This window comes from Enoplosus armatus, chromosome 20 (assembly GCF_043641665.1).
Source record: "Enoplosus armatus isolate fEnoArm2 chromosome 20, fEnoArm2.hap1, whole genome shotgun sequence".
NCBI lineage: Eukaryota > Metazoa > Chordata > Actinopteri > Centrarchiformes > Enoplosidae > Enoplosus > Enoplosus armatus.
The window spans coordinates 13,195,659-13,223,561 of record NC_092199.1 but is presented as its reverse complement, the minus strand read 5'-3'; the positions used below and the strand labels follow the sequence as shown (position 1 = coordinate 13,223,561).

The 27,903-nt window shown below is 42.1% G+C and overlaps 3 protein-coding genes across 4 annotated transcripts in view; 1 reads left to right on the top strand and 2 right to left on the bottom strand.

Moving 5' to 3' along the window:
- LOC139302935 (cytohesin-3) overlaps positions 1-8,440 on the bottom strand; it is a 31,506-nt gene extending 23,066 nt beyond the window's left edge. The window contains exon 1 of the mRNA XM_070926590.1: positions 8,359-8,440. Coding sequence (XP_070782691.1) covers positions 8,359-8,377 — 19 coding nt within the window. The 5' untranslated portion in view covers positions 8,378-8,440. The remainder of the gene's footprint in view (positions 1-8,358) is intronic.
- Positions 8,441-17,960: 9,520 nt separating this feature from the next.
- rac1a (Rac family small GTPase 1a) lies at positions 17,961-22,508 on the top strand. 2 transcript variants are annotated; one of them, XM_070927116.1, is made up of 6 exons: positions 17,961-18,252; positions 19,605-19,676; positions 19,921-20,038; positions 20,547-20,609; positions 21,350-21,505; positions 22,108-22,508. In XM_070927116.1, exons 1-6 carry the CDS (start codon positions 18,218-18,220, stop codon positions 22,264-22,266), a joined length of 603 nt encoding a protein of 200 aa, XP_070783217.1. In that variant the 5' UTR covers positions 17,961-18,217; the 3' UTR covers positions 22,267-22,508. The 2 variants fall into 2 exon arrangements, with proteins under 2 accessions (XP_070783217.1, XP_070783218.1); XM_070927117.1 differs by having other exon boundaries at positions 21,350-21,509; positions 22,136-22,508.
- Positions 22,509-24,310: 1,802 nt separating this feature from the next.
- On the bottom strand, positions 24,311-27,025 carry crym (crystallin, mu). Its single transcript, XM_070927351.1, has 8 exons — positions 26,833-27,025; positions 26,591-26,741; positions 26,095-26,157; positions 25,890-25,991; positions 25,545-25,728; positions 25,253-25,374; positions 24,973-25,057; positions 24,311-24,861 (listed from the first exon to the last, which is right to left on the bottom strand). Exons 1-8 carry the CDS (start codon positions 26,997-26,999, stop codon positions 24,788-24,790), a joined length of 948 nt encoding a protein of 315 aa, XP_070783452.1. The 5' UTR covers positions 27,000-27,025; the 3' UTR covers positions 24,311-24,787.
- Between the last annotated feature and the right edge of the window lie 878 nt (positions 27,026-27,903).

Here is a 27,903-nt window from a genome sequence, read left to right as displayed (position 1 = left end):
AAACATCAGACTACTCCTACACAAGTAGCACGTTTGTCTTAACAAGCAAATGACTTCCTTTCAGATTGTATGGATTCCTGATAAATGTGTATTTGTGCTGTGTGTTGCATCTGTGCCTGAGAAATCCTGCATTACTAGAGCACGCTGTGCTGTAGGCTGTACAGTAATAGTTCAGTAACAACAGTCCTGACCGTTGCGTGAGAAGAGAGATTTGGGGGGCTAATATGGCTTCTAGTTTTTAACTACTGCTGGGGTCACGAGGAGAATCTGGGGCTCGGGGAGCTGAAGAGCCCTCACACTGATTGCTCTGATTAATCTGCAGTTTTGGGGAGGGACCCCCTGCTGTGAGTGCATTTGTGCGAGTGTGGGGCTGCATTGGAGGTGGTCTGCACACGATGTCCTCCTTATATCACACATCTGCTCAGCATCAGCACTATGTCAATATTGGATTCAGTGGACACCGCAAGCTGAATCTGAGGGGCTTCCACTGCCATATGCTGGCGGCCAAAGTAACCACAATCTGATGATTTGATCGGCCTGAGAATGAATTAGATGGATGCTATTTCTCCTGGCATCCGGGCAGGATGAGGGGCTTTCACAGGCTGAGTGCAGTCCAAGTGGCTCCCTGTTCGCTCACTGCAACAGATCTCAGACAATCATCCAGGTTTTAGACAGAATTTAGAGGGAAGCTGTCAAAGCGTCTATATCTTTCATTTGTATTCTCTCACGGGGCTACATTATCTAAAATTCAACAAACAGAGGCTGAGTACTGGTGTACATAGAGTCTCTTTTAGTACTATCATCATCTACTTCACATTACTTCCAATCACTCTGGAATCTATTGGCTATTTGGAGCGTTTCACACAATTCTTTCTCACAATTACTGTCTAAACGATACGAATGCAACATTAGCCATGCTAGCATCGTGGACCCCCCCCCCCCCAGGATGATTTCCAAATTTCTAATTTGTCCAATACTTTGGTTCATAACTAAATAAATACAAATACTAAATACATTTATCAGCCTCAACTGTTTGTGTTTTGTGCTAATAAGCTAATTTTAGCACGCTAACTTGCGAAACTAAAATGGTGAACATGGTAAATATTACTTGCTGAACATCAGTTAGCATTATGTCATTATGAGCATGTTAGCCTGTTGGCTTCAGCATTTAAGTACAACCTCACATAGCTGCTAGTCTTTTGCATTTATTATTGTAAAATAATAACTCAGAAATAATCCTGGTGTTGACAAACAAGGATGGAAGACGTGGATGTGACAATAAATGTTGAAAGGCGACATCTGTTTGAGGGATTATTTCCTGACAGACACTGCAGTTGCTTCCTGAAGGTGTCAGGTGATTGACGGGGAGCAGAATGAGTGTAATGCTTTATCTGATACGAACACACTCGCCTCCATTATTGTGATAGATATCTCTGCTTGGGTTCAATTTTGAAATCTATATTGGGTGCTTTTCATTCTGCTCACAACAATGAACGAGAGGAAATGAGTTTTGACATCTCCAGAGGTTGACTATGAGCAGATGCCAGCAGGGAGAGGGTCAACCTGGATGATTGGCACTAACTTCAAACCTTTCCGTGTGCAGCTCTGGTGAAAAGGACATGTAGCTCTATGAAGGCCTCCAGCCTGCTTGGAGGTTCATTAGGTTCCTGTGATGCTTGTGCGCCTGCCCGCAAAAACACTGACTTTGGCAGACCTCCGTGATCCCACTCGCAATGAGACCAGAGCTACCTTTGATCAAAACAACAGAAACCACCCACAAAGTTTAGATAACTGGTCTCTCTTGGTATTGGCTCCAAGTTCACTACAGATCCTCATAGATGGATCACGTTAAATATCAACCTGTCCCATGGCTACCTGCTGGATCAAAGACGTTCCATTAAAAAGCAGCTCTGTCCTCAGTAAGTCTACTAGAAACAGAACAGAAGAGAAAATACACACTTGATCATAAAAAGAAAGGAAATGAAATGAAGGAGTGCCAGGACGTGTTATTAAGGTGAGAATGAGCTGGGCGTTGGTGTGGTTCTCCATTTCTATTGAGCCCAGAAGCCAAGAAACACACGCCTACCCTCCAGCCTCTCTGAACACTCCCCCCACCCCACCCCTCTCCTCTTCATCCTGTCTGTATGGTCAGCTGGACCCTGTTTTCTCTAAACCCTCCTTCCACTGAAATTTGGTGTGGATTACTCGAACACAGTACATCTCTGCTGCCCTTAATGTCTGTCTGTGTTCCTCCCCAGCTCCGTCTCATTTAATTTGCCATTCCTTTTGTCTCCCATCTGCTCTCTGTCTCGCGCTTGAAGGGCTTCCCCTCTCAACAGCTCCAAGCAATAATTCCAGGCAAAGAGCACCTCTATTCACAACAGCAGAAATGTTGTCTTACTGACAAACAGCCACAATGTCTTGTCTCCCACCCACACACACACACACCCACACACACACACACACACACACACACACACACACACACACACACACACACACACACACACACACACACTGCCATGGTGATGGGAACATGTCAGGAAGCCTCCTCAGTCTCTCTCCTAATCAGGCCCATATGTAGTCTTCTCTCTCAACACTTATATAGTACAGTTTGTTGCAAGCTCTGGCTCAATCCCTGCACGTCACGCAGCAGCACTGTCAGTGTCTGCGTGTTTGTGTATTTGTCTTGTTGCATGTGGTATAATGTACTGTATGTTTAATCTTCTAATGTTGCGCCACAAAACCCATAATCTTGGCAGTCAAAATGAATTTCTGTTCTTTCCAAATCTCCCCTTAAGCCGTTAAACAACACAGCCAGCCTGCCGGGTCAACCAATGAGATTGTAAAGAGCACATTTTAGCACATTTTTTGGCATCTGTGTCGACATAAATAAGAGACACATTTTGCCTAAACCATAGCAGACATTTATTTCAGGCTACTGGGGTGTTGCAGGAAATTTGGACGTGGTGAATTCAATCCAACTCCATGGTCTTATACCCAAGGGGGAATTCTTTCTGCAGCCAGGTGATGCAAATGATAAGAGACGTTCACATTAAAGCAAAGAGTTTTAAGTTATAAAAGGTTTATAGCTAAAGATACGCTTAGACATCACCATGCAGTATTGCTGGTGTTGGTACTGGTCAATTATTATTTTAAAGGAATACTTTGACAGTTTAGGAAATACACTTGTTTACCTTCTTGTGAATAAAAAATATCTACACGGTAATGAAGCTACCGGTAAACTTAGCTTAGCATAAAGACTGGAAACAGGTGGAAACTTCTCTATCAAAACAAAATCCTCACATAACCCCCCCGTGAAAGCCCAACATTTTGTTTTTACACCTCAGTTTTTGAACTAATTAAACAAAATATTAAGTCTGAGGCTGAGAACTAGTGAATGTTTTGTCATTTTTGCTTTAAAAAAATTTGTACTTTGCCGATTAATTTTCTGTCGACCAACTAAGAGACTTACTGTTTCAGGACTGATGCATTTCACATATAAGCAGATTCCACGTGCAGCACTGCAGCACGTCTATTAGGCGACGTTAGGTAAACGAAACATGCAGATGCAGAGAGACACAGATGTCTGAGCTCTCTTCTGCTGCTGTCGAGCCATTCAGCGCCAGCCACTCACAATAAGCCAGCCTGCCTCCCAGGGCAAAGTATAGCTAGAGAGCAGCCGCAGCTCGCCTCGAGTAACCGCCTGACGTCCTCCCACACACTCACCCTGCAGCCACAACAGAGACTGTACCCCGATCACACCAACTTCCCCTTCTTACCAACTAATCCCCCCCAGAACTACAGTGCTAGACGCCAAGAAATCACACTTACCGTACGTTGATTCAGGTTTTCTAAAAGCCACCTCAGCTTGGGTTTCATGCCTGCTGGGGTGAACGTGATATGAAATAGCGGCATACAGTCAGGTGTCCATTAAGTTTGAGGAGATGATTGCAAAAATTGCAGAGAAGAAAGGCACCGCTTTTCTTTCTCAGGGAGATATTTCATTGCAAGATCAGACCAATAAGAGAGCCATGGCGAGTGTTTATGTCTCCCATGGCCTTCACAGACAAAACAGAAGTGCTGCAGTCAGATATGATTTGTTATTTTAGCACACACTCACACATTCAGTGCAAAGAGAGTAGAAGAATTGAAGGAAAGGCCTTTCCCATTCAGCTTTTCCCACGGTCAGATAGACAGAAGAGCGTTGATTGACACAGCGGGGTTATCACGACACTTACACAGGAAATATGGTCAGAGAAACCTCACAGGACCCCATAAACAAACATTTTAGCACATCTTGTGGCGTCTGCACCGAAAAACACAAGACATGTTTTGTTTAGGAGCCTGAGTCATCACAGACATCTTTATTCAGGCGCAGGAAACGTTTAAAAGGTGAATTCCATTCATTTCAGCGTTTTAATACCCCTAACTTCCAAAACAGCCATTTACTCAGCCCGTATTAATCCCTTGACTGAGGCATCGCAGAGCGGCTATAAAGAAGAGAAAGTACAAGAAAGCTGAGTGTTAAAATTCATGGCCTCCATCCAGCCGCTCAGTGAACTGCTTTCCAGCCAACTCCTGCTTCTGTGTTCTTTCCACTTCTCCATCCAGCTATACAATGATGCTAAAAACAGACACATGAGTAATAAAAACACTTAGGATTTCAAGCCTGTTGCTGATTTTCATCCATTTTGAGGCCAGGCCCTGTCTGCTCTGTGGCATGTAAACTGAGCAGAGAAGCGCCAACTCTGATTAGCGAGCGCAGTAAACATGTACTAATGAATCCCATGCTTCAGCTGAGGCCCGCAAATAATGCACTTTGGCACAGTTTATAGTTTCATTCACTTTGTAGCTAAGTTTAGCTGAGAAATATGGACCAACACCACCATTATTCCACCAATGATGTCCCCTACTGGAATGATCTGATGGGGCATATCCAAACTTAGACCAGTAGTCTCTTTTCTATATTTATTTTGAGAGGACTTGTTCCATCTGCACAGGGAGTATGCCTCTAAAATCCATTCCTGTGTGTTGCCTGCGTAGTTGCTGTGCCACATTTTTAAGAAACCTTGATTGATGTTATTTGCAAATTTCCAGCAAATCTTCTTTCACAATCGAAGGACTCTAAAATAACAGTTTAAACCTGCATGATTTGTTTTTTTTGGCCACTTGGGGGCAGCCCATAAAGCTGGAAACACAACACTGACATATTATCACCTTATAAAGATGAACGTGTTAGCAAACAGCATCTTCTTTACACGTCCAGTTGAAACATTAGTATTAGTTTGACAAAATAAGTCCAATATTCCATCTCCCTTTAGCTCTCCAGAGGGAAATATCTGGCTCTTAAGCTGCTAAATGCTCCACTTTGTTCACCAGCAAGTCGTTAACTGTGTGTCGTTTTGTGTCTCTTTTTTGCCGCCTGCTGCATTTGGACTCTGATGAAAGCGGTGAAACTGAACCAAAACAGTAAAGCTGTGAGCCCTAAAACCAAAAACAATGAGTTAAAGAGCTTAAAGAGCTGAGAGGGACTGCAGAGTTGCAGGTGCTTATTCTCTGAGGGTTCGTCACTACAAGCTACCCCTTTCACATTACAGGGAGTCACTTGCTCCATTATTAATATAAAAATATTGATTATAGGGCTGTGGGTAATCAGTAACTCTGACCACCCAAATGCAGCAGCTCCCCACATACTGTTTCAGCCTCATGAGAGGCGGCTTGTTGCAGCCTTAGCTGTTGATATACTATTCATTAATCCTAAAGAGTATCATGACATCTGTTGGTTCACTGGTGCAGAACAAATGATAGCCCCAACTTTGAACATGTTTGCATGCATACTGTACATGCACGCATGAGATAATGTGGACACACGAGAGTAATGTGCGCATATGTTGGCATGCAAAAAAGCACCTCAGAGCAACACAGCACAGCTTGTCATTGAAAGGATTCACAGCCACTGAGCTGAAAGGTCCCAGGAAATGGCTTTGACATCATGAGTTTTGTCCCAAGTCTTAAAATCTTTGTATAGACGTCCCAATCAAGAGGTTTTGGCCCGGATCCCAAGTCCTTTAATATTGGTTATCTGCCGATACCAAGCTGATCGATGCTCATATTTGCCTAAATATTTATTTGGGAGAACTTACACAAGGTAATACAACAGAAAAGGCACACACTCACACACACTTCTGACTCTGACATGTTGTGCTGTATTAGTCTGCTCTCGATGAAGGTGTAACTCTGACTTCAGCTGCTGTAAGTGACTGGGGAAGACAAATTTAGCACTAAGTGTTTGTGCTGTGATACCAGCGTATGAGGGTGTGCATGTGAACAATGTTAAGCGATGTGAGCATGACGGCAAGAGGCAGTGGGAGAGTGCGAGCGAGCGAACGAGAGCTCTTAATTACTTCAACATTTATGGTAAGTTATTTTAATAATTCACACGCACACACTGCGCGGTGCCGCACATAATCTCTCCGAGCATGTGTCCTGTGTTTCCAGTTTGATCACAGACAGCGTGCCTCTGCTGCCCCTCGTCACATGATTCAGTGACTGGCATCTCTTTGACTGGCCTCATGTATGGTGGGGGCACAGGCAGAACATGTGATGGACTCATTTTTTCTCATTTACAAAGAGGACAAATCCTAAACTGTGATTTCAGAATATTATTATTTTCAACAAGCCTCTGAAACAACCTTTACACCATGATGACGTACTAAATCCTTTTCCCTGAAACACACACAATGATGACCTCTGATGACGCAAAGTTGACCTCTTCTTTTAATGGAGTGCCGCTGATGCTGTGTCCAACATATGAAGGGTTCTTCCCCCCTGGATCATGAATGTCCTCCAGTTGTCAGTTTCATGGTAATTTGCCCATTAGACTTTGATATGTCTTGTGCAGAATTCCTGTCCAAAGTTGGCACTGTAGAAGAAATGTCAGGGGGTCACCAAAAACCCTGGGACTCATCCTCTGGGGACCATGCATATACACAGCAAGGTTTATGGAAATCCCCCCCAAAACATAATGAAAATGTATGTAACAATATAACGGCATGAAGAGTATGATTATAGAAAGACAGGAATAGTGATGCCTACTACACCACAGCCTCTGTATGCACACATGTAAATTAAGGTCATTTAAGTAGGTCAAACTGGGTCATTCCCATTTCCATTCAACTTCAGGGAAAAGCTTCTTGGTTTTATACTCAAACTGTTCAGAAGTCCTGATAAGGGTCTCTCCTGGCTCTGCTAATCTCTCACAGTTTAACTGACAAACTGTTATCACACTACAGCCGCTTGTTTACACTACGCTGCCTTCAAGGCCCTCAGCCCACAAGGCGGTTTGGATTATCTGCCCAGACGCATGCTGCATGTGTGGTTTCGACACTATCATATAATAACTGATATGGGAGCCACCATGTTCGCAGTAATCTGGGTTCAACATGCAGCGGCACAGGTTCAATCCATTCAGCGTTATCACTGAATCGCAGTCACTAAATGCTCAGATTATGACCACTTTTTCTTAGTCCAGTTGATTTTTACCTTCTATGACTGTTTTAATATTCACTACTGAGTGAGTAAAACTGGTCTATAACACCTATTATACTTAAGCTCAACATCATTTAGTTTCTATATGCAACTCAATAATTGCATTTCCTTATATTCCTCTGTTTTCTATTATCTTTTAAGTGATTTTGGGTGGTGTTTTGCACATACTTTGCAGCTTTTGTAGTAAACTAGCAACCTAATCATATTTTTGTAGTGGTTTAATCTCCTGTGGTATCACTATACAACTCAAATCACCCTATAGGGGCTTATTCTTCTGTCTTTGTTTAATTTTTGTGAAAGGATGTAGATCCTGCCGAGTCTATCCTCCACATGGAAGGCTGCCACTCAGATATCTTATCTATTCCCACCAGTTTAGAGGCTTCAGACGTAATGAGATAGTGAAAGCAACTTCAAAGCCTTACAGCAAGACATCAAACAGATGGAAAAGGTGCATGCATGATAAAAAAAAAAAAAAAAGCAGTGTTTTCTGGTATTTCTTTCCCATGACTTCAGCGTTTCTAAACATGTTCATGTACATGAACAGCCTCTTTCCCACCTGTGAGGACACCAACACTGTATTTCTGAGAAATGCTCCTTTATTGTCAGGTTTTAAATCATGACAGCTAGTTGTTTTTCTATGTAGGTCTGCAAACGCACACACACACACACACACACACACACACACACACACACACACACAGCATCCTGGTTCTGAAATACCTCCGAGTCCCCCTGACTCACACACACACACATCCATCCATGCCGTCCATCCATCCCTGCTCACGGGCTGAGAGGAAACAGCCTTACCGTGATTGTCCTCATCCATGTTGGCTGTAGCGGTGACAGGGCAGTCCGGCGGAAGGTGTGTCCGGCTGGAACCTCGCAGAAAATCTGTTTCTCTGAGTGGTTTTCTGCGGGTTTTCTTCTTTGACAGACGGTCGAAGCCGGTGTGTTGACAGACGGACGGCTGAAGTGGACTGGTGCGTGGATGTCACCGCGGCGGAATTAAAGGAAAAAGAGAAAGAAAGGCAAGCCGCAGTCTGCGTGTAAACGAAAGGCAGGTCCTTCAGTTGTTAGAAGGGATATTTCCGAGGTGTCTGACCGCGATGTGAGACAGCAGCGGCGGCGGGGCTCCTCTCTCTCTCTGCTCCATCCTCAGCTGTTCCGTCTGCATTCACATTAGCTGCACCGCAACCACGGCGACGTCAGCAAGCCCCGCCCCTGCTAAGAGCACCCCCACACCTACACCTCATACACACACACACACACACACACACACACATACTGTTTATAAAAAAACAACAACCATGCCTAACCCCCCAAATCCTCAGAAAATGAGGATGTTTTTGGTAGGGGTCTATGGGACAAAGTTTTTTTGGGGGGGTCACTTCCATAGTTTTCAGTGTCATTTGCTGAGTTCAGTTACATCAGAGTCCAATAGGGCATGTTGTCAGTAAACATGTCATAAATAAATGGAATTATCTAATCAACTTATCAGGAAGTTGAACATAAAGGTGGGTGTTAATCATTAGCCTGTCCTGTCTGAATACATTTGGCCCTCATTCTCAATTTGATTCAGATCAAAACGGGTTAAACTGGGGGCTGATTTATAGCGTGTCTGACCGTTCATGTGGCCGGCCCTAACTGGTTCTGCTCTAGTAGTGTTGCCCCCCCCCCCCCTGAGGGTCTGAGTAAGATGTTACTCTAATCGGAAGGAATGGCGGCCAAAGGGACACTGAGAAGAGCCAGGATGTAGAAAAAAAGGACACGTCCCTTTAAATGCTTTAAGAATCACTTCACCTCTTCATTAGTTAAAAGTGATGCACTGTACATTTCAATCGTTCAGGGGATTAATGATGAGCCAACATTTCAGCCAACATTAGAAGTTCTGGAGCTTTCTGTTGTATCACATGGTCTTCCTCAGCCAATATGGACAAAAAGTCCATCGGAATTTGAACATCTGCAATTCAGCAACAACAGGTAAACTCCATCAGCTGAGGAAGGCCGTGTGATACGATCAAAAGCTCCAGAACAGCCACTAATGGACCTTGAGGTGAGATTGTTTTCAAGAACGAACTTTCAGTCTCAACTTAGCACTAAGTCGTTTTAAAAACACACCAATACTTCATATATATGTGCCATTGTCACACTGTGTTTTAATGTTAAGGGGATCACTCTGAATCTTTGCACACAAGAATGACTTGATTTATCACTTTTCTAAATCTTTTATGGCAGAAAAGCATTGTTGACCTCTACAGGACCTGTACAAAAGAACCTTTGACCTACATGGTGCAGTTGAGCTGCAGCCACCAGTCTGTGAAGTCTCCATTTGAGTATTGATACACAATGAAACAGTTTTTACTGTTTGTCATCTGTGAATTTAAAACACCCCTCCTCCGTCACCTTTAGCCATAAACAGTGATCGACTAACAACTCTCTCTCATGAAGATATCAGACCAGTGAGGACACACAACTGAGTTACATGTGTGGACAAGATAAAAGAAGCCTAAGCAGACAGTGGACAAAGTCAAGAGTCGGACCACACACGTCACTCTCTGGGTTGTTCAGCGCAGGCACATTTTTCAACTCCACCAGCAAACAGCAGCCAAGAAGTAGATCCATCTGGACTCTCTACAGACCTCCAGCCGTCCAGACTGAGTTTAGTTACTCTTTAAGGTCAGAGGGCAGGCTCCTTAAGTTCAGTCAGGGGTTAAACCTCTTAATCAATAATGTGAAGGTGCACTGATAAGCGTATATAAACATGCCTTTGGTTTTATTGCAGATCAGATGGAGATGTTTTAGTGCATGCATGTACATTCAAATTTGTATTTCTGATTTTATTATTTGCTTCATTTATGATCCACGCATCTGCTTCAAAGAGTCTTCCTAAAAACACCTTTGATTAACTTCTTAAAATCTGCGTTAAAAACCTGCTTCTCTGGTTCTGACCTCATACATCCGCCCCACTCCAGGCATGAGGACACCTTCGAAGGCTCATGGCCAAAAGAATCCAGCTCTGGTACTTCCTGTCTGTCCCTGCCCATTTGAGCTCATGACTTACTTTGAGGGTCTTCCAGGGAAGATCCCCGGCCACACCAGCAGTGACGTGCTGCAGCGAGGAATATGTGAAGGCAGGACCCAGCGTGTGGTCCAGGAAGGGAGTTGTGCCGAGGACTCATTGTGCAGCACTGCAGGGGGACAATGGAAGAAAGTTACAGAAGAGGAAGTGATGTGATAGGCCTGCCCTCCTACACCCTTACTATATTATGAAATCTGATCTGACCTGTGTCATTTGGCTAACTAAAATAATCACTATCTCAAATAATAAAGATGTTTAAACTAGATTTTGACATTAGGTAACATTAGTCGATAATGCAGGACCAGGAAATGAATCAGTTTAGAAGTGCCCACTCTGTAATCCAGCCTTCAATGTTGGTGGTTTCTTTATCAAAAGTGTTGCTATTTTGTATAATCTACTATAATCATGTGAGCAGAACATGCAGTACAGGTAGCCCATTGTCACAAAATATCTATTTTTATCTGGTCTACAGTCTCTGGAGGGTTGAACATTTGGGTTGGTGCTGTCCCATGTGTGGAGCACATTATTCTTTCTTTCTGGTTTGCTGTAATAGCAGCAGGGTGCTGCTAATGTAATGACCTGTGTTTTGCTCACATAGAATTTATCTAATGGAGAAGTCATGATTTCTGTTTGGCAAGTTGTACACGCACAAAGAGAGGAAATAGCATCACTCAGCTCTGTTTTTTCACTTTTTACAGCGCAGTTTATTCATTTTTCTAATTTGAATTATATCTTTTGATTCATGTATTCATTCATTGTTACTGCAAGTGGCCAACCTTAACATGTACATATATGCTTGACCTTCAACGCGCAGACACAGTGTGATTGTTGCAGTGAATTATACAGTGAGTTTGAATATGCTGGATTTTCCTTTTGCTCATGCAAAGCTTGAACTGTTATGCAACAAGTATGGAAACTGGTACGCTACTCCCACCCTTAGTTTCCCTTCTGTGGTTTAATCTCGGTGCACCTCTCCTGCTTTAAAAGTCCACCTGCTGGCAGCACGGCCATGGTGACATAACTGATGCATGTATCCATTGTTTCATGCTCCAGCAATGACCTCAGTGTTACTGGAATGAGTAACAGACTAAATTTACAGGCATTTCCAATCAGTGCAAATTTGCTCATGATGTAGGACATTAAAAAGTACACATATTTGCAAAAGTGTAGGATAAGTTGTCTTTAAAAACAAGAGACAAAAAGTGGTAAAGTGATGTTTATTTTCTCTTTGAGATCAGCTTCACTTGTTTCAATGTCTTAAACTGACAGTAGTGGAGTAAGGTGGATTACTGTGTATGTTATATATATATATATATATATATATTATATATTTACTATAGTAAACTACAGTGTGTGTAATGGCCAAAAGATCAAATGGCCAAAGCTCAAAGAGTCTGCATGGTTTAATGACCTTTAAATATCGATTATTTCAGTCTCAAAAGAGAGCATCAGTCTCATGATCTGATCACATGTTGCTGATACAAATGCTACGCTCTCCAGGGACATAAAGATCAGTCTTTATTATCATTTCCTCAAAAATGTTTCTCAATGAAATGTTCTGGATGACAGAATACTGAAAAAAAACTCTCTTCCCTAAAATAGAAAATGAATCGTCTCACATGTTTTTCCCCCTCAAAAGCTCCAGGCATAAACAAATACTGACTCCACAGCGTTGGTAGTTATAGCCTGTTCCCATAAATTCCTCCTCACACACCCTCAAACCTGCCTGCAGCCAGGACCCGAACACAGCGGGTTTCATGCGTACAGACAAACTCGAGGGCAAAGTTGATTGGACGCATGACGTCTTCATTGCCAGCTCTCTTTTTCTCTCATTTTTTCTTCCGGTGTATGTCCCTGACATTTAGACAAAAAGTAAAGGGGGTTTTGTGTCGGGGAAGTGGAGGCCGTCAGTTTTGGGAATAATCCTGTGTTAAGTGCAGATGTCCGGACCAGAACAGGAAGAGGCTCCATTTCCAGCTACAGTGGAACCAAAAGGGTGGAGTCCAGCAAGAGCTCCCTCCATCCTACAATTCAATTATTTCCCTCTAATCAATTAAACACTAGAGTTAATTCAGCTGCTGTTCACAATGTGCACAGTGTTTTACCATCATTTGGAAATGAAGCATCCGTCTCTGTCAAATTGAGGATATCTTATCTTGAGATAAGTTAATCTGAAATAGAAACATAAAGAACAGAAGATGTAAGAGTCAGCCCTTGTTTTGCTCAGCCTCTTTGATTCATTTTTGAACCATGAACTTGGCCTCAGTCTGACATCATTTTTGCCCGCTCTAAAATGTTTTTATTTTCCCTCCGTTTACAAGCCGGCAGAAAAAAACGTTGCATGGATGCACTTCATATTTCACTGGAAGCGGGTTCCCTACAAGGCAGCATATGTCAGCCATATTAAAACATCAGAGCCAGGGAGAGGATGGACTGACCTGGGGTCCTGGTGAGTGCTCATGGACAACCATGTGCATGAGCTGCAGTTTACCATGCTGTATCACAGTTTCATCCGAGCAAATGCAAACACGTGATGTACTCAAACTATTTTGTTGTTTGGTGGATTTAGTAATCGTCCCCCAGCAAGTTACCAAATGTAGACAATATTATATCATGGCGAGACTTTGTGGTTTCAATGCCAATTTTCTCCTCTGCTGGCAGGAGCCTCCATAGACCAGAATGCAATGCAACCACAAGACATGTATGTTCTGATTTTCTCTGTTACAAATAAAAGTCTTGCATTTTATTTGGGTAAAAGTACAAAAGTATTAGCATCAAAGTACTCATTATGCAAAATGACTCATTTCAGAATGATGTATATTATATCACTGGATTATAATTATTATCACTTTAATGTTGCAGCTGGGAAAGGTGGGACTAATTGTAACTACTGCTTGATACACTGCTAGCTTCTGAATTCCCCCCTTATCTTATCTTAATCTATAATAATACATCATATTTTATTTCTTGATTATATTTTGTGTTTTTCATCTGAATCTACAAAGTAACTAGTAACTCAAGTTGTAACTAAATGTAGAGGAGTAAAAAGTATAATATATGGCTCTGAAGTGTTGTAGGTGTAGAAGTATAAAGTAGCAGAATATGAAAATACTCAAATGAAGTACCTCAAAACTCTTCTTATTTAAGTACAGTACTACTCCTGTGTTTTCCTTTCCCTATAGATAAGTGGCCAGATGTAGAGCACGCATATGTCATGTTGAGATTTTTGCAATTTGCCATAAGCCAGTTTCTCTGATACTGCAGCCTACATAGACCAGAATGAGACATGTACTTTCTGAATACGAGTCTCACTTTATCTTCACTGGGGGTTTTCTGGGAAATGCAGGAGATCACAAACCTTGAAGGAGAGTAGGCTACACTAAAAAGAAGTAACTCACAACAATTCATCAAAAGTGGAATCTCAAAGAGCACAAACAATGCCATTTGGTACACACAGAGACACATACGGAGACATCCTCTCCGGCAGACAAACACACACCCAGAATCCATCCCAAATCCACACACACTCTTCTCAAAGGCTTTTCTCCGGCCTGTCTTTTTTCTGTTCTGGTCAGTACCTCTTCAATGTGGCAGTCAGGCTTTTTTTCTGTCCTCCAAACATCCCAAAAAAATTGTGCCCTGAACTTTTGTTGCACTCATAAAGGAAATGACCCTGTGCTGCGTGGAACCGGATCCATCCAGCGCATCTCTTGTACGGCAGCAACGTTGTAAGCAAGTAACCTGCTTCATGACCCATGCTGTTATAATGAGGTAAACGTTGAGCTGTACAGCTTCAGAGTTTCCGTCATCTGCATTAGAGTCTGATTTATTTTGATTGAGACACGCTTATTATTCAGTGTCTACTCAGCCCTCCAATATGTCTGTTTGGCACGTAGGGAAATGTTCCTAAAATAACTTGCTGCGTTTATGTGGACTGTGTTTAGCAATAGGGCCGAGCCAGCTACACTTCATTTGTCACCTCTCTTGTGTGTCAATGAGGAAAGTCTGCTACTGGAAATGATTGTGTAAAACATATTTAGGGTTCTTTTGAAAATATGACCCATTTGTGTTTGAGGTTTGAGTTTTCTGAGGAATCCCTGAATCCTGTCAAAAGCCTCCGCAATAGTCCCACACACATTCCTGCTAATGCAAACACACACCCAAGTAATGTGACACACTTCCTTCCTCACAATGGTTTGAGAGAGTGAAGCAGGCGAAGAACGGAAGAGAGAGCTGGAGAATGAGAGGGAGGACAAAGGAAACACGTGGGACATCTTTCCAACTGGGAGCAAAGGGCTGCCATTTGGCTGTTGTTTGACCCAGAGGCTGGAAACGTCCCATCACGTCCACTCCAGCAGCACGTGACGCACCTAACAGCTCTACTACATCTGATCGAATCTGATTGCAAAAATGACTCGTGGCTGATTTGTTGGAACGTCATCAAGAAAAAGAAATGGACTGGACACAAGTAATCCTCCATCCGATGACTAAAAGCTCTTGCATATGCTGCGTGTTGCTGTTGGTGCAGAGCGAGGACTCCTTCAAAAGTGCGTTTTATTTTTAGGGAGCCTCACATCTGCTGCCACTGGCTAATAAACAAGCTGCACAGAGCTGCCTGAAACCAAGCCGAAGTACATCCTTCTGTCACAGCTCAACATGCAGTCGGATGAGAGGTTTGAGGAAGTTTGCGGGGAGCGTCTGGAGGCAGTTCACGGCTTTCAAAGAATAAAAAGGAATTGATTCGGTGGGATTTGTTGTGTTGTGCAGCTGTACATGCAGATTTAGCACAGGAGTGAAGAGTATTTAAGTGTATTTATGAGCATGTATGCGTAGTGAGTGGGTGAGTTTGATAGAAAGGCCTTCATGGGTGGCAAAATATTGTTCTTTGTTGCAGCTGTAGCATTAAAAAACACATTTATGAAACTCCATTATCTGATCAGAAATGCACATTGGCAATGCCCTAATCAGACTCGCTTCTACAGACGAATCCATCTCAAAAAATTCATCAGATGTCACGGTTCGAGCTGCTGAATGATTCATAGCAACGATAGTTATCTACAGGATCTTATTACCATGGTATACAGACTTACATTGATCATATGGGAACTAGAGATAGCAGCGGCACAAATGCCAAAGCCTCGGCTGGGTTCAGCCATCTGCTTTATGCGCTCAGTTTAGCTGAAATGATGAAATCCAGGGAATAACTTGTTAGCGCTCTCCTCCTTTCACCCCATTCAAAATGTTGACTTTCTCTACATTGTGTGATAGCAGACGTCCTGTGGACTCTGTTGTGAGTGCCACCATTACAGAGCACATTCTGGCATTTAAGTGTTGATTGCCTGCAGACTGTCAATCTGACTCCGATGCAAATGAGAGCGCCATGACAGGGGTCATTAAATCTTGGTGATTACTTAGAGAGCTAATGGTTGAGCATAATGATCTGATGAAATGACTCTCTGAGCTGCAGTTTGAAGGAAGATGCATGTGGACTGCATCCTCCCGATGGGGATGCGGGAGGAGAGAGATGAGCGTGGCAGTGCACAACAAGGCCTCACCAAAAAAGTTCTCTTTAATAGTAGTTCAGGCTTGTTAAAACCTCTTTCCTCACATCTCTGACGCGAAGCTCTTGTACCAATCCTTCCTCCAAAGCCAGTTGTCATAGCCACGATGACAGAACTCCCACATTTCTCTTCAAATTGGGTTGTTAAAGGCACAAGTCTAGCTAAGCAAAACCACACACGTGCAACAACAGAGCACATGATATGATATTGCTCTTATGTTTGTTGTTGAAACTACAAGCAGCTTAGCTTAGCATAAAGACTGGAAACAGCTCGCCTGGCTCTGTGCAAAGGTAACAAAACCTACCTACCAGCACCTCTAAAGCTCACTAATTAACACGTTATATCTTGTTTGCTTCAGCCAAGAAATCATCCAGCACATAATAATAATAATGAATAACAATATAGTGTTGAAAGGCAGTTAAAGCAACACTATTAGTGATAAAAGTGGTCTAGCAAGAAGCACTTTGATAACGGAGCTCCAAATCATCTGTGGCCTGACTGCAGTTAGGTGCACTGCTAAAAAAACAAAAAACCTGCTAAATTAATATTATTATTATTGAAACTCATTCAAGACATACTAAACTATAAAATGTTTTTTTCTTTTCTGGAGATGTGTGAATACTGCCTCAGAGCAGATTTCCCCTTTAATATCTTTTCTCAGTTTGACATCTTAATGTTCTGCAGTGTGACTCCACGGTGTTTTACAGCCTCCCTGATGTGCAGCGACAGGCCTGTTTATCCTTCATTAATCTCTCTGCGATGCTTTTAACCCCCCACTTAATGGCGACGTTTATCCTATTAATGTGTTGTTTGCTGGAAAAATCCCCCAATAACATAACCCAGAGTCAAGGTTACTAATGTGCGTGTCTCCCCTGTGAGTGTGTGTGTGTGTGTGTACAAAGCTGATGCTACACTGCATGGTTGCCATGGAGTCAGTGATTAATTGATGGAGATATAATACCATTACAAAGATGATGGTTAAAGACTTTAAACTTGAAAGAAACTGAGGAAAGATACAGAGAGAGAGAGAGAGAGAGAGAGTGAGTGTGTGTGTGTGTGTGTGTGTGTGTGTGTGTGTGTGTGTGTGTGTGTGTGTGTGTGTGTGTCTGTCTGTCTGTCTGTCTGTCTGTCTGTTAGATGTTTGCATTTGATATTTTTCAGCCTGGCAATAACGATTTTGACAGTAATCCATCATAGACCGCATTTTTATAGTAAAACTGTAAAATGCTGCCCTCTCGTGTTCACATGCAAAACTGCAGAGTGATTGGCAAAAGTATTTAGATATTTTACTTAAGTAAAAGTAGCGTACCACAGTGTGGAAATAAAAATGTACCAACGTAAAAGTACAAAAGTATTATTGAAAAAATATGCTTAAAGTATCAAATGTAAAATTACTCATTATGCCAAATGGCTGTTTTCCGAGCATTACATGATTATGCAATTGGATTATTAATGCAAATACATTAATTATACAATATTTTTGCTGCAATTGGTCAAAGATGCTAATGACTATATAAACTGTGGGTCGTAAAGTGCATCACATTAATGCGAGGGAAGGCAAAAGTAGTAGTATCTCCATGACCCTTCTGGGGCTCCGTATGACTGTAATTCTTCTTCTATCGTCTCTCAGTGGCTTGTTGCCGTTATGACCAGTAGGTGGCAGTGTTTGACTGTCCTACTCTGACCGGATGTGACTTGCAGGGATCTCGGAGCTGCAGCTTCCAAACTGTGGGCGTTTTTTTTCTCAATCTTGACTCCAGAGTTTTTTTTTTCCTGGGTGTTGCCTGCCTGGATTACAACTTTGGAGTTTCACCGGGTGTTGACGAGAGGGAGCGACAAGCCGGGATACTTTCTGTAACGACAACATTTCCAACTTTTTGAACCGCGGTCGAGGCCCTTTCACTTTGTTTACGTTGTACTTTTCAAGCTACGCCGACTGCTTTATTTTAGCCGCCGTTAGCTAGCTAAGCTAACAGAGATCGAGCTGCTGTAACGTTGGCTAGGCTGCTAGCGAGAGAGCCGTCCGATGCAGGCCATTAAGTGTGTGGTAGTGGGGGACGGGTGAGTTAAACTATCTTTTTAAAAGATAAAAAAATCCCAGTTTGACTCATATGATATCGGTTTAAAGCTAACATAGTTGACCCAGTTACCAACAGTTGGCTAGCTGCTAACAAGCCTCGGATAACATGCCAAGTTGAGCGACAGCTGTTATTGTGCCTGCACTCAGTCCAGCTGGGTCAGACAGATTTATCTACATGCTCCGGTTAGGTGTGACTGAATGGGTCACAGTATGTCATTTATTAGACATGACGCAGGCTGCCATGTCGACTGCTAAGCTAGCTACTTGATAGCTTGTCCTAGATATAAGTTTTCGAATTGGTCTCTTAGATATGTTTTGTACACTCTAACCATTCATCCTTTAACCATTCAGCCAGTTAAGGCCTTGGAACCAATCGTATTGTGCGGGATATTAGAATTACAAGAAATCCCACCCAACCTCGTATAACCCTGTGATTTACAAAACTAGCGTAGCTGATTATTTAACCTGGCAAATAGATATATACATATCTATATATGTTTACTCAGTAACCCAAAGAAGCCAGCCATTTAGGGGTGATTTAAGAGAGAGAGAGCAAAAGAAGCAGGTCTTCACATTAGTCGTTTTACTTGACACATTAATTCTTCATATTTATGACAAACGTAGAATAAAAACAAACTCGACAAACTGTGACCTTACAAAACGCCTTTTACCTCTTTAGGCAAAAAAAGTGTCACCGTTTTTAATGTAGTGAGTATTTTCCTGACAAGTTTTAGAACATATAAAAAGTATTCAATGCAAAAATAAAAAATAAGCTTTTAAAAAAGCAGAGCATTACTTGCATAAAACTAAACTGTAAAATAAAAATGTGTACATGGAAATGTCTTCACAAAGATAATGAGCTAATGTCTGAATTTTTTTGACCTCAATGTCCTTTCAAACCAAAGGTTAGAACCGGCAAAGTCATAACTTGAAACATTCAGACACTTTAACTTTCTATTGTTTTTTGAGACTCTGTGAGGGCACTGTTGATTTATGTTTGAGGCTGTGGTGGTGCACAAGAGTTTGCCTCCCCCCCTGATGTGTCATTGTTACTGAGTGCACATCCTGTATTCATATTATTTGACAATAATACTGCAAACACCAGTACTGACGTACAAGTAAAATATTAAAGATAAAAAACACAAAAGCTAAAAGCTTAATTCCATTGATGACATCTCTTCAAGTCAGGCAACACAGGTTAAACTGGACTAGCCTGACTTGTTAACCTGTCAGGTGTAATTAACAAAAGTGTGAGAATAAACCAAGCAGCAATCTTCAGTTCTCATCATTGTATCTTCTCTGCCAATCTTTCTGCTCTCCTTTCTAATCCTAGGGCTGTGGGAAAAACATGCCTGCTCATCAGCTACACTACCAATGCCTTCCCTGGAGAGTACATCCCCACAGTGTAAGTAATGCACACACACACACACACACACACACTTTTCGTGAACAGCTGTGACATGGAGATGGTCAGCAAATGGAAATGTGCCAAGGTGTAGATGATGAAGCTAGCCCACCAGTGCGATGGGAAGATAACAGTCATATTAAAATCTATGCACAACTTTATCTCTTCATTGTATTATACGTTACAATGCTGGACATTATAGCATGCTGAATTTGGAACCTAATGTCCACCTCCCTCCCTACAGCTTTGACAACTACTCTGCCAATGTGATGGTTGATGGGAAACCAGTGAACCTGGGCCTGTGGGATACAGCAGGACAGGAGGACTACGACAGGCTCAGGCCTCTCTCCTACCCACAGACCGTATGTATACATGCATGCATTCATACACAGTAGTGACAACCGCTTGTCTCAGACCCTCTGCTGTACACAGACAAGTATCAGCCAAACAATGTTAGCATGAGCGCTGCTCACTTCGCTTCACTTTGCCAGCATTGATTTAGAGCTATTCACTGGCCTGAGTCTTTGCACTCAGCAGAGTAGAGCCTTGTATCCACAGTACCTATACACTGTCTGGAGGACGGCTGGAGGAAGTGAAAGGGAGCTCTTGTTTGCACTCTTTGTCCTTACAACAAACTGGCCTCTGTGCCAGAGACTCACAGGGAGCTGGAAGTCAGTTAGTATTTAACCTACAGAATCCAGATTTGTCTTGTTTTGTGGACCCTCATATCTGAATATTTGGAGTCTGTTAAGTCAATATTGTATATCTGTTTATCTTCAGCTTTATAGTGTTGATTAATTGAAATATTAGGTTGTGGTCAAGCTGTTTTTTAATGTTATATAATTAACGCTTGCTATTTTCTCTCCTCAGGATGTGTTCCTGATTTGCTTTTCACTCGTCAGTCCAGCCTCCTTTGAAAACGTCCGTGCCAAGGTGAGAACAACCTGCTCTTCATCTCTGCAGTTTGTTACCTCTGCCAGTGACGGTAGGGTTGAAGAGTTTTCCATGAAATGTCACGGTCAGATCAGCTTGGATGGAGGAATAATTGATTCGATTTTGACAGAGAGCCAGATCTGGGATTTCAGTCATCAGACAATTACCAGTTTTGACACAGCTCTAAAACTAACTTGATTTCAAACCCTTAAGAAAGTACTTTTAGTACTAGTCATAATCTCATGGTCCCAAAATATATAAAAATATAAAGATAAATATGCAGAAGACATCCAAAATGCTCTGTTTGATGTAATGATGCAGCCATAAAAACATTTTTCAGTCACCTGTAGATACACAATGGCCCTTTGTTTAAAAGACATCCTAATTTGTCTTGAAGCGTAGTGGGCATTGTTTTGCTTTATGGACATGCATGTTTTTCTTTCTCATTTTGCAGCTACTTCAAAGGTAGTAATTCAATTGAAGGGGATTATTTGGGCTTCAGCTGGTAAAGTAACAGGAGTAAATGTCACACATTGTAACAGCAGGACTGTGAATTGTTCAGTGTTGGTGGAAGTTTGTGTCCTCTTGTTGCTATCAAGTTCCTCAAAGGTCACATCATGTTGACTTTGGATAAGAACAAAGAAATTCTTTTAGCAACCCACTCATATTCCACACTGTCGGCCATCCTGTCCATCTGCATCCCGCAGCCTCTGACTCTGTCCTCCTCTCTCCTCCCTCAGTGGTACCCTGAGGTGAGACACCACTGCCCCAACACGCCCATCATCCTGGTGGGCACCAAGCTGGACCTGAGAGACGACAAGGACACTATCGAGAAGCTCAAGGAGAAGAAACTGTCCCCCATTATCTACCCTCAGGGCTTGGCCATGGCTAAAGAAATAAGTCAGTTGTAACACTACACATACACAGATCCAATGTTTAGATAATATTAATGTCGGTATGTTGGTTTCTAAGAGGGAGTAGTGTTTCTGGTAGCTGTCTAAACTAAAATTGATGCTGTTAAGTTTTGCTAACTTAACAACATCAACCTGTGAAATGAGATCAATAATGAATAAGGTTTATTTCCTAATATTGCATTAAATTTCCTTTAAATTTCAGTTTCTGCATTTGACAGATGGTTGCATGATGTTCTGTGCAACTGAAAGATGTGATGTCCCCAAAGACACCATATTCTTTTTATATACTTAAGAGTTATGGTTAAAAACATTCTATTGGTAAAGGTGGTTTTGAAAGCATTTTGTTTACTCATTGTGGTTTATAACGTCATTCAAAGTCCATTTCCAGCGACCCTTTGTAGGGTATTAAAAAGCCACATTTGTTTTAAAACCATATGCACCCTTTGTAGTCTAAAGTGTGGAAAATTTTGTGTGGGATATTACAGTGTACAGTCACACTCGTATTACTCAAGCTTCAAATATACTGTATTATTATGCTATGCAAACAAAAACAGGCTGGTGTGCTGACACGTTTCTCTGCTTTCTCCGATTTTCCTCTCCTCTGCCCGCCAGGTTCAGTGAAGTATCTGGAGTGCTCAGCTTTGACGCAGCGCGGCCTTAAGACAGTGTTTGACGAAGCCATCAGGGCGGTCCTGTGCCCCCCGCCCATCAAGAAGAGGAAGAGGAAGTGCAGAATATTGTAATGGAGAACCACAGGGAGTAGAAAATATGGTTGCAGTCAGAACTCGCCTACTCAGAGGGAGGAAGATGATGGCTGGGTTCCCCAAAAATCTGTTCACCCCCTGTGTCCTTGCTTATATAGAAGCTCTGGTAGATCCATCTGAAAGAACTTCACAGATTTAAGCAGGTTTTCTGTCAGATCTGGTTTCTGGTTGTTTACATCTGTTTAGTCCTTTCAGATTGATAGAAATGAAGTGACTTTACTAAGGCCTTGGGGAATGTGAGGGTGGGGGTGGGGTGGGGGGGTTATTTGGGTTGATTTAAGGAGAAACAGGGAGGATTTTACAAAAAAAGAAATATTCATGTAATTTTTCTCAGACATTGTGAAGAAACACTACTTGAACGTGATTTTTTATCATGAAAATACCGTAGATTTAACTCCATAAGAGAAGGAGGTCCTGCACTGCACTCTTTCCCCCTACACACTAAGAGATTCCTGCTACCTTGATGAAATTTCAAGTTTTTTTAGAAGCTAATTTCTCCTTTTTTCATCATCAGTCTCTTGTCAGCTGTGGTTGACGGACCGTTTTGTTTACATGTGTCATCTGACTAGACTGAGGTGTTGCCAAAACTCCGTCGACGGTCATCACTTTGTAGTCAATCCATGAACACTAAAATTCCTTTTAATTTTGTACAAGATACCATCATGCAGTCATGTAGAAACACTAACCCTTAAATGACTTATAACCATTGTTGTAGCAGCTGCTAAGACAAGTAATAGTTACTCTCTACAATTAACAAGCATTTCACACAGCCTCTGCTAGATATTTAACAGGTAATTCTCTTGTTTTGTTCCTAAAACCTTTCTAGATGAATCCGTTGCTTTCCTCTCGGTATGTGTTACGTGAACACAGTATTTTTAGACTGACTGTCGGGCATGTGAAGGTGCAGTGCGGCCACTGTTATTGTGCTTGTTCATTCTCAATCTATCTAAAAGGTTTTATCATCATTTGAAGTTCTCGCTAAATTCTTGCTCAGAAAGTGCTTTGGATATTCAGGCTTATTTTCTGTTCTCATTCATATCACCGTGTCACCTTGACCCCATCTATTACTGTGTTAGTCTACGAGCCAGTGTATTAGCACTCGGAGGTTGCAACTGATTTTGTCTTTTGTTGTACAGTATGACCTTGAGCAGTGACTATTCAGCAAATACATTTAATTTTGAAATGAGCAATGATCAACTGCATGGGTGCCCTGGGGAGCCACTGTAAATCTGGACCCATGTTTGATCAGTGTTTCAGTGGCGCGATGGAAGTGCATACTTGGGTTTTACTTTCTCGCTAAATGTGGTTTCATTTTCACATAGTAAAATGCTGATTTTTTTTTTTTTTTTTTTTTTAAAAAGCAAATAAATTCATTGAAAATACTCAGTTGTATTTTACACCTTCTTTCCAAAACACAATAGTTTGGGGAAATAATATAAGTAAGGCTGCAATAAGTTATTTTTTTCCTTCTCATTTCGTCTATGAAATGTCAGAAAATAGTGAAAGTCTAAAATGCAATTAAAATTGATTTACAATCATAAAAAAAGACAAAAAGAAGAACGCTCAGCATTTTTAGCTATGCTAGCGACGTGGCTCTCGGGACGGAAGTGTCGGCTGTTGGTCCACCACTTCCTCTAGCGCCACCAGCACGTCAACATTTGATCAGAACTTAAGACCTTCCCATCAGCCCCAGCTGTACTTTGTATTTTGTGCTACGAGGTGGATGTTGGCATGCTAAAACTCTAAACTAAGATGGCGAACTTTGTAAGCATACCAGCTAAACCTCAGCATGTAACCATTAATGTCAGTGAGTGTGAATGCTAATATACTAAACTAAAGATGGTGAACATGGTAAACATTACACCTGATAAACATCAGCATGTTAGCATGAAAGCTATGCAGCGGTGGAATGTAACTAAGTACATTTAATCAAGTACATTACTTAAGTACACAATTGAGGTCCTTGTACTGAGTGTTTTCTTTTCATGCAATGAAATGAGTGAAGTATATTGTACTTCATTTATCTGACAGCTTTAGTTACTAGTTATTTTACAAATGAAGATTTTAAGAGGTTTCTTATAAATGATCTGTACCTAACAATATATACAAGTACAGCTGAAACAATTAGTTGATTAATCGATTGACAAAACATGAATGGCAACTATTTTAGTAATTGTCATTTTTTATGTAAAAACATTTCACGATTCCAGTTCCTCAAACGTTTGCTGCTTTTCCTTGCAATTATTTTAATAAGTTCAAATTATTTTTAATCATTCTGACTATTTTCTGAAATTTTACAAACCAATCAATTTCATCAACTACTATCAGGTTATACAGCAGTAGCTTTTTTTTCCAGGATGGACAAACTTCATTTGGACTGAAAGACATTATTTTTATAATATCTTTCAGTTATTTCTTATATTCCCCTTGATCTTCACCAGCTTGTGTGCCATAAAGGTCAAACAGATAGGTCAGGATTGAGGTAGGTTACATGGCCACTTCACGAATGGCTGGTTGTGGCTTTCCATCGGTCAAACACAAGCTCAGCAGACACTGCATCTTCAACTCCCATTCCTGTTGTAAAACAAACAAAATAAGTCACAGCTACGCCGAATACCATGAGAAAATACCTGGATCCGTACTTTCCACGTGATATTGACTAGGCCTACATCAGGTGGGGCTCACCAAGGGATTTGAACATGGTTGTCTTCTCTCTGTGGGCAGGTTTTGTCCCATTAATAACTTCTCCAAGCTCTGCGAACACTTCAGCCTGAAAACAAGATCCACGATCATATTTTTCCCCCACACATATTCTGCAAAGGGAGCCAATAACGCACACCTCAGTTATCCTATCGATTCGATTTTGTACAATCCCCCCCCCCCCCCAGAGATCAATACAGTATTTGTGATTCTGATTCTGATTAACAATGAGGCACAGGTTACAAAAGCACAATGACGGACTGACCCCAGAGAGGATGATGTCACCGGACTCGGCCATTGCTCCCTCCCTGCTGTCAGCGTACACCACCGCCTCCTTCATCAACACGTCGTCCAGCTCCCGCCAGTTTGGCCTGCAAGCTCCCACCGCTGCTCAGCAACAGGAGAGAAACACAGCAGGATACACTCATTTTGTTTTCGTAGCAACATAATTCACAGTACGCACGCCAAATGATTCACCCAAAACTTTAAAAGACGCTCCCTAAATTCTGACCTATTTCCTCTTTAATTTTGCTTGAGTGTTCATTATTTCTTCTCACCTGCCACATGGGCTCCTGGTTTGACCCACTGACCAAAGAGCACTGGCTCTGTACACCGTGTTACTGTCACTATGGCGTCTGCTCCCCTCACCGCCTCCTCCACTGAGACACATACCGTCACCGGACCACTCACAGAGCTGCGAAACCTCTCCGCTCTCTGTCCTGAGCTGCTCCATACTCGCACCTGTGGTGAAGGTCCAGGGGAAGTATGACGGATGTTGTGTTGGGAAAAAGTCAGTCATGAACAAGAGAATAGTGCCCCACCCCGCCCCTTATCAAACATACATGGCCCTAAACTGATAAATGCAGGCCTCTGTTCAAACAAGACATTTTTTATAATCATACCTCTTTAAATGAAAACATTTCTGTGAAGGCATTGTAATGACTCAGGGCCTGTTTGCCGGTCCCCAAGATGGCCAGCACCTCTGCATGAGGACTCATCAGCAGCTGCGTGACAAAAAAACACACCGGGACAGACCCAAGAGAGTCAAAGTTGGAGCACGAGCGCAAGATTCGAGAGTGTGAATAGGCGTGTTAATATAAATGGTACCTTAGCAGAGATGGCCGAGGCCGCAGCTGTCCTCATGCCTGTGATGACCTCTCCATCCATGACCTGCGTGACCCACACAGAATGCAGTCCCTTTTGTGTATTTCTCTTATTTTGTTGTAAAATCAACTTTATTTTGGGATTAGTATAAAGTTGGTCCCTTTTAAATGGATGGGTGTTGGATCCTGTCCAGGCCAGGGCACTAGATGAGTGTTTGTAACTCAGAGGAGGCCTTTACTCACCGACAGCCGGCTTCTCACCATTCTGCCGTGAGCAACCTGTCCAACAACAACGAACAATTCTCCCTCATCGTTTCTCCTGTTAATCTGGACATTTTTGTCTGGCTGCTTGCCCTGCCATCCCTGACCTGGTTGGGTGAAGCTGTTAACGCTGCAGGGCCTAAATGTTTGCATTGGTTATTTTTTATGTAGAGTTACGAAAGCCAGTTTATTGCCGTGCTTTGAATGTTGAGTGTTACGCGTGCATTAGTTTTACTCACAGCCTTCACGTTCCCATACTCTGGGTCCAGCAGCACCACTGTGGCTTGAGTGGCTGGCAAAGTTGAGCCACTCTGCCTCTTGTAGAAACACACTAACTTTGTGCACAGGACTCCGTCGTTCTCCATGTATGTTGGCATCACACCCAGGAAGCTGCACAAGTGATTGAGTGTCAGCCAGCAGTAGCAACAGATTGTTAATTAACTAAATCAAAGCTACGCTTGGCAGTACAGAACAGGCCTACCCGTTGTGTTTCTGCAGGGGCACTGCGGTGCGCACAGGCTGGATCACCTCTGCGCTGTTCCGGCTGGAGAATTTCCCCAAAGCGTCCTCCACGCGGGGGATCAGCTCCCTGTAGTGCAGCAGGTGCTCCACTTCACGCTCCCATATGATGACAGGGGGGTCAGCCATGGCTTCTGCGATTCAGATGAGGAACTGGCGAGTGGTCGGTCCAAAGTTCGAGCCGCTGACTGTGAACTTTCCGAGTTGCATTCAAGAGCCGCAGTAACGCTGTTTCAACACTGTGGGAAGGAGTGATAAGTGTCGCAGACACGGGCAGAGTAGGCTTTGTGGTAGTAGTATACATTCTTTAAGAACGCATTAGGATAAACAATATGTGGTTTAGATATCGACATGTCGAGGAGGTTGAGTGAAAGTAGTCACCCTAATGGAAAACTACTACAAAGAATTTAGTACAAAAGTATTACAAGCAAAATATTTACTTTAAGTATTACAGGTAATTAGATATGAAAATAAATATGTAAATGTACTACAGAACTGAGCTTTAATACACTTTTTAGGTACTTTACTTGAGTGTTATTTTATACCACTTTAAATGCTGTACTTTTCACTCCACCGCATTTATACATTTTACAGATTTTACTTATTACACATGATAAGCTTTTAAAATATAATGCAGTGCTAAAGATTAGACCAACACTTTGACTTTTGAGATGTATTTGTAACCCTTTGGAGGAGGCCGACCTCTACAGTGGCTTGGCTGGACCACTAGCTCACTGTACATTAAGTAGGTTAATTAAAACTAGCTCCACCTCAACCATCTTCAACAGTAAAATGCTACTGAGGCATTGATGCTTCAGTATTAAAATGTCATATACAAGCAGCAACCACTGGGTCTGAAAAGTGAAGCCAATGTCTAAGTGCCTTCAACCTGCATTCTTTCTAATGGCCAGCAGGGGGCGACTCCACTGGTTGCAGAAAGAAGTCTTATTGTATTGAAGTCTATGAGAAAATGACCCTACTTCTCACTTGATTTATTACCTCAGTAAACATTTTCCTGATGAGTTTATGGCCT

Coding starts and splice junctions, on each gene's coding strand:
- rac1a (XM_070927116.1), top strand. CDS start 18,218: ATGCAGGCCATTAAGTGTGTGGTAGTGGGGGACGG. Junction 19,677..19,920: donor GGAGAGTACATCCCCACAGT/GTAAGTAATGCA, acceptor CCCTCCCTACAG/CTTTGACAACTACTCTGCCA. Junction 20,039..20,546: donor CTCTCTCCTACCCACAGACC/GTATGTATACAT, acceptor TTCTCTCCTCAG/GATGTGTTCCTGATTTGCTT.
- crym (XM_070927351.1), bottom strand. CDS start 26,999: ATGGCTGACCCCCCTGTCATCATATGGGAGCGTGAAGTGGAGCACCTG. Junction 25,375..25,544: donor ACCAGGAGCCCATGTGGCAG/GTGAGAAGAAAT, acceptor GTTGCTGAGCAG/CGGTGGGAGCTTGCAGGCCA. Junction 25,058..25,252: donor GTGACATCATCCTCTCTGGG/GTCAGTCCGTCA, acceptor TCTTGTTTTCAG/GCTGAAGTGTTCGCAGAGCT.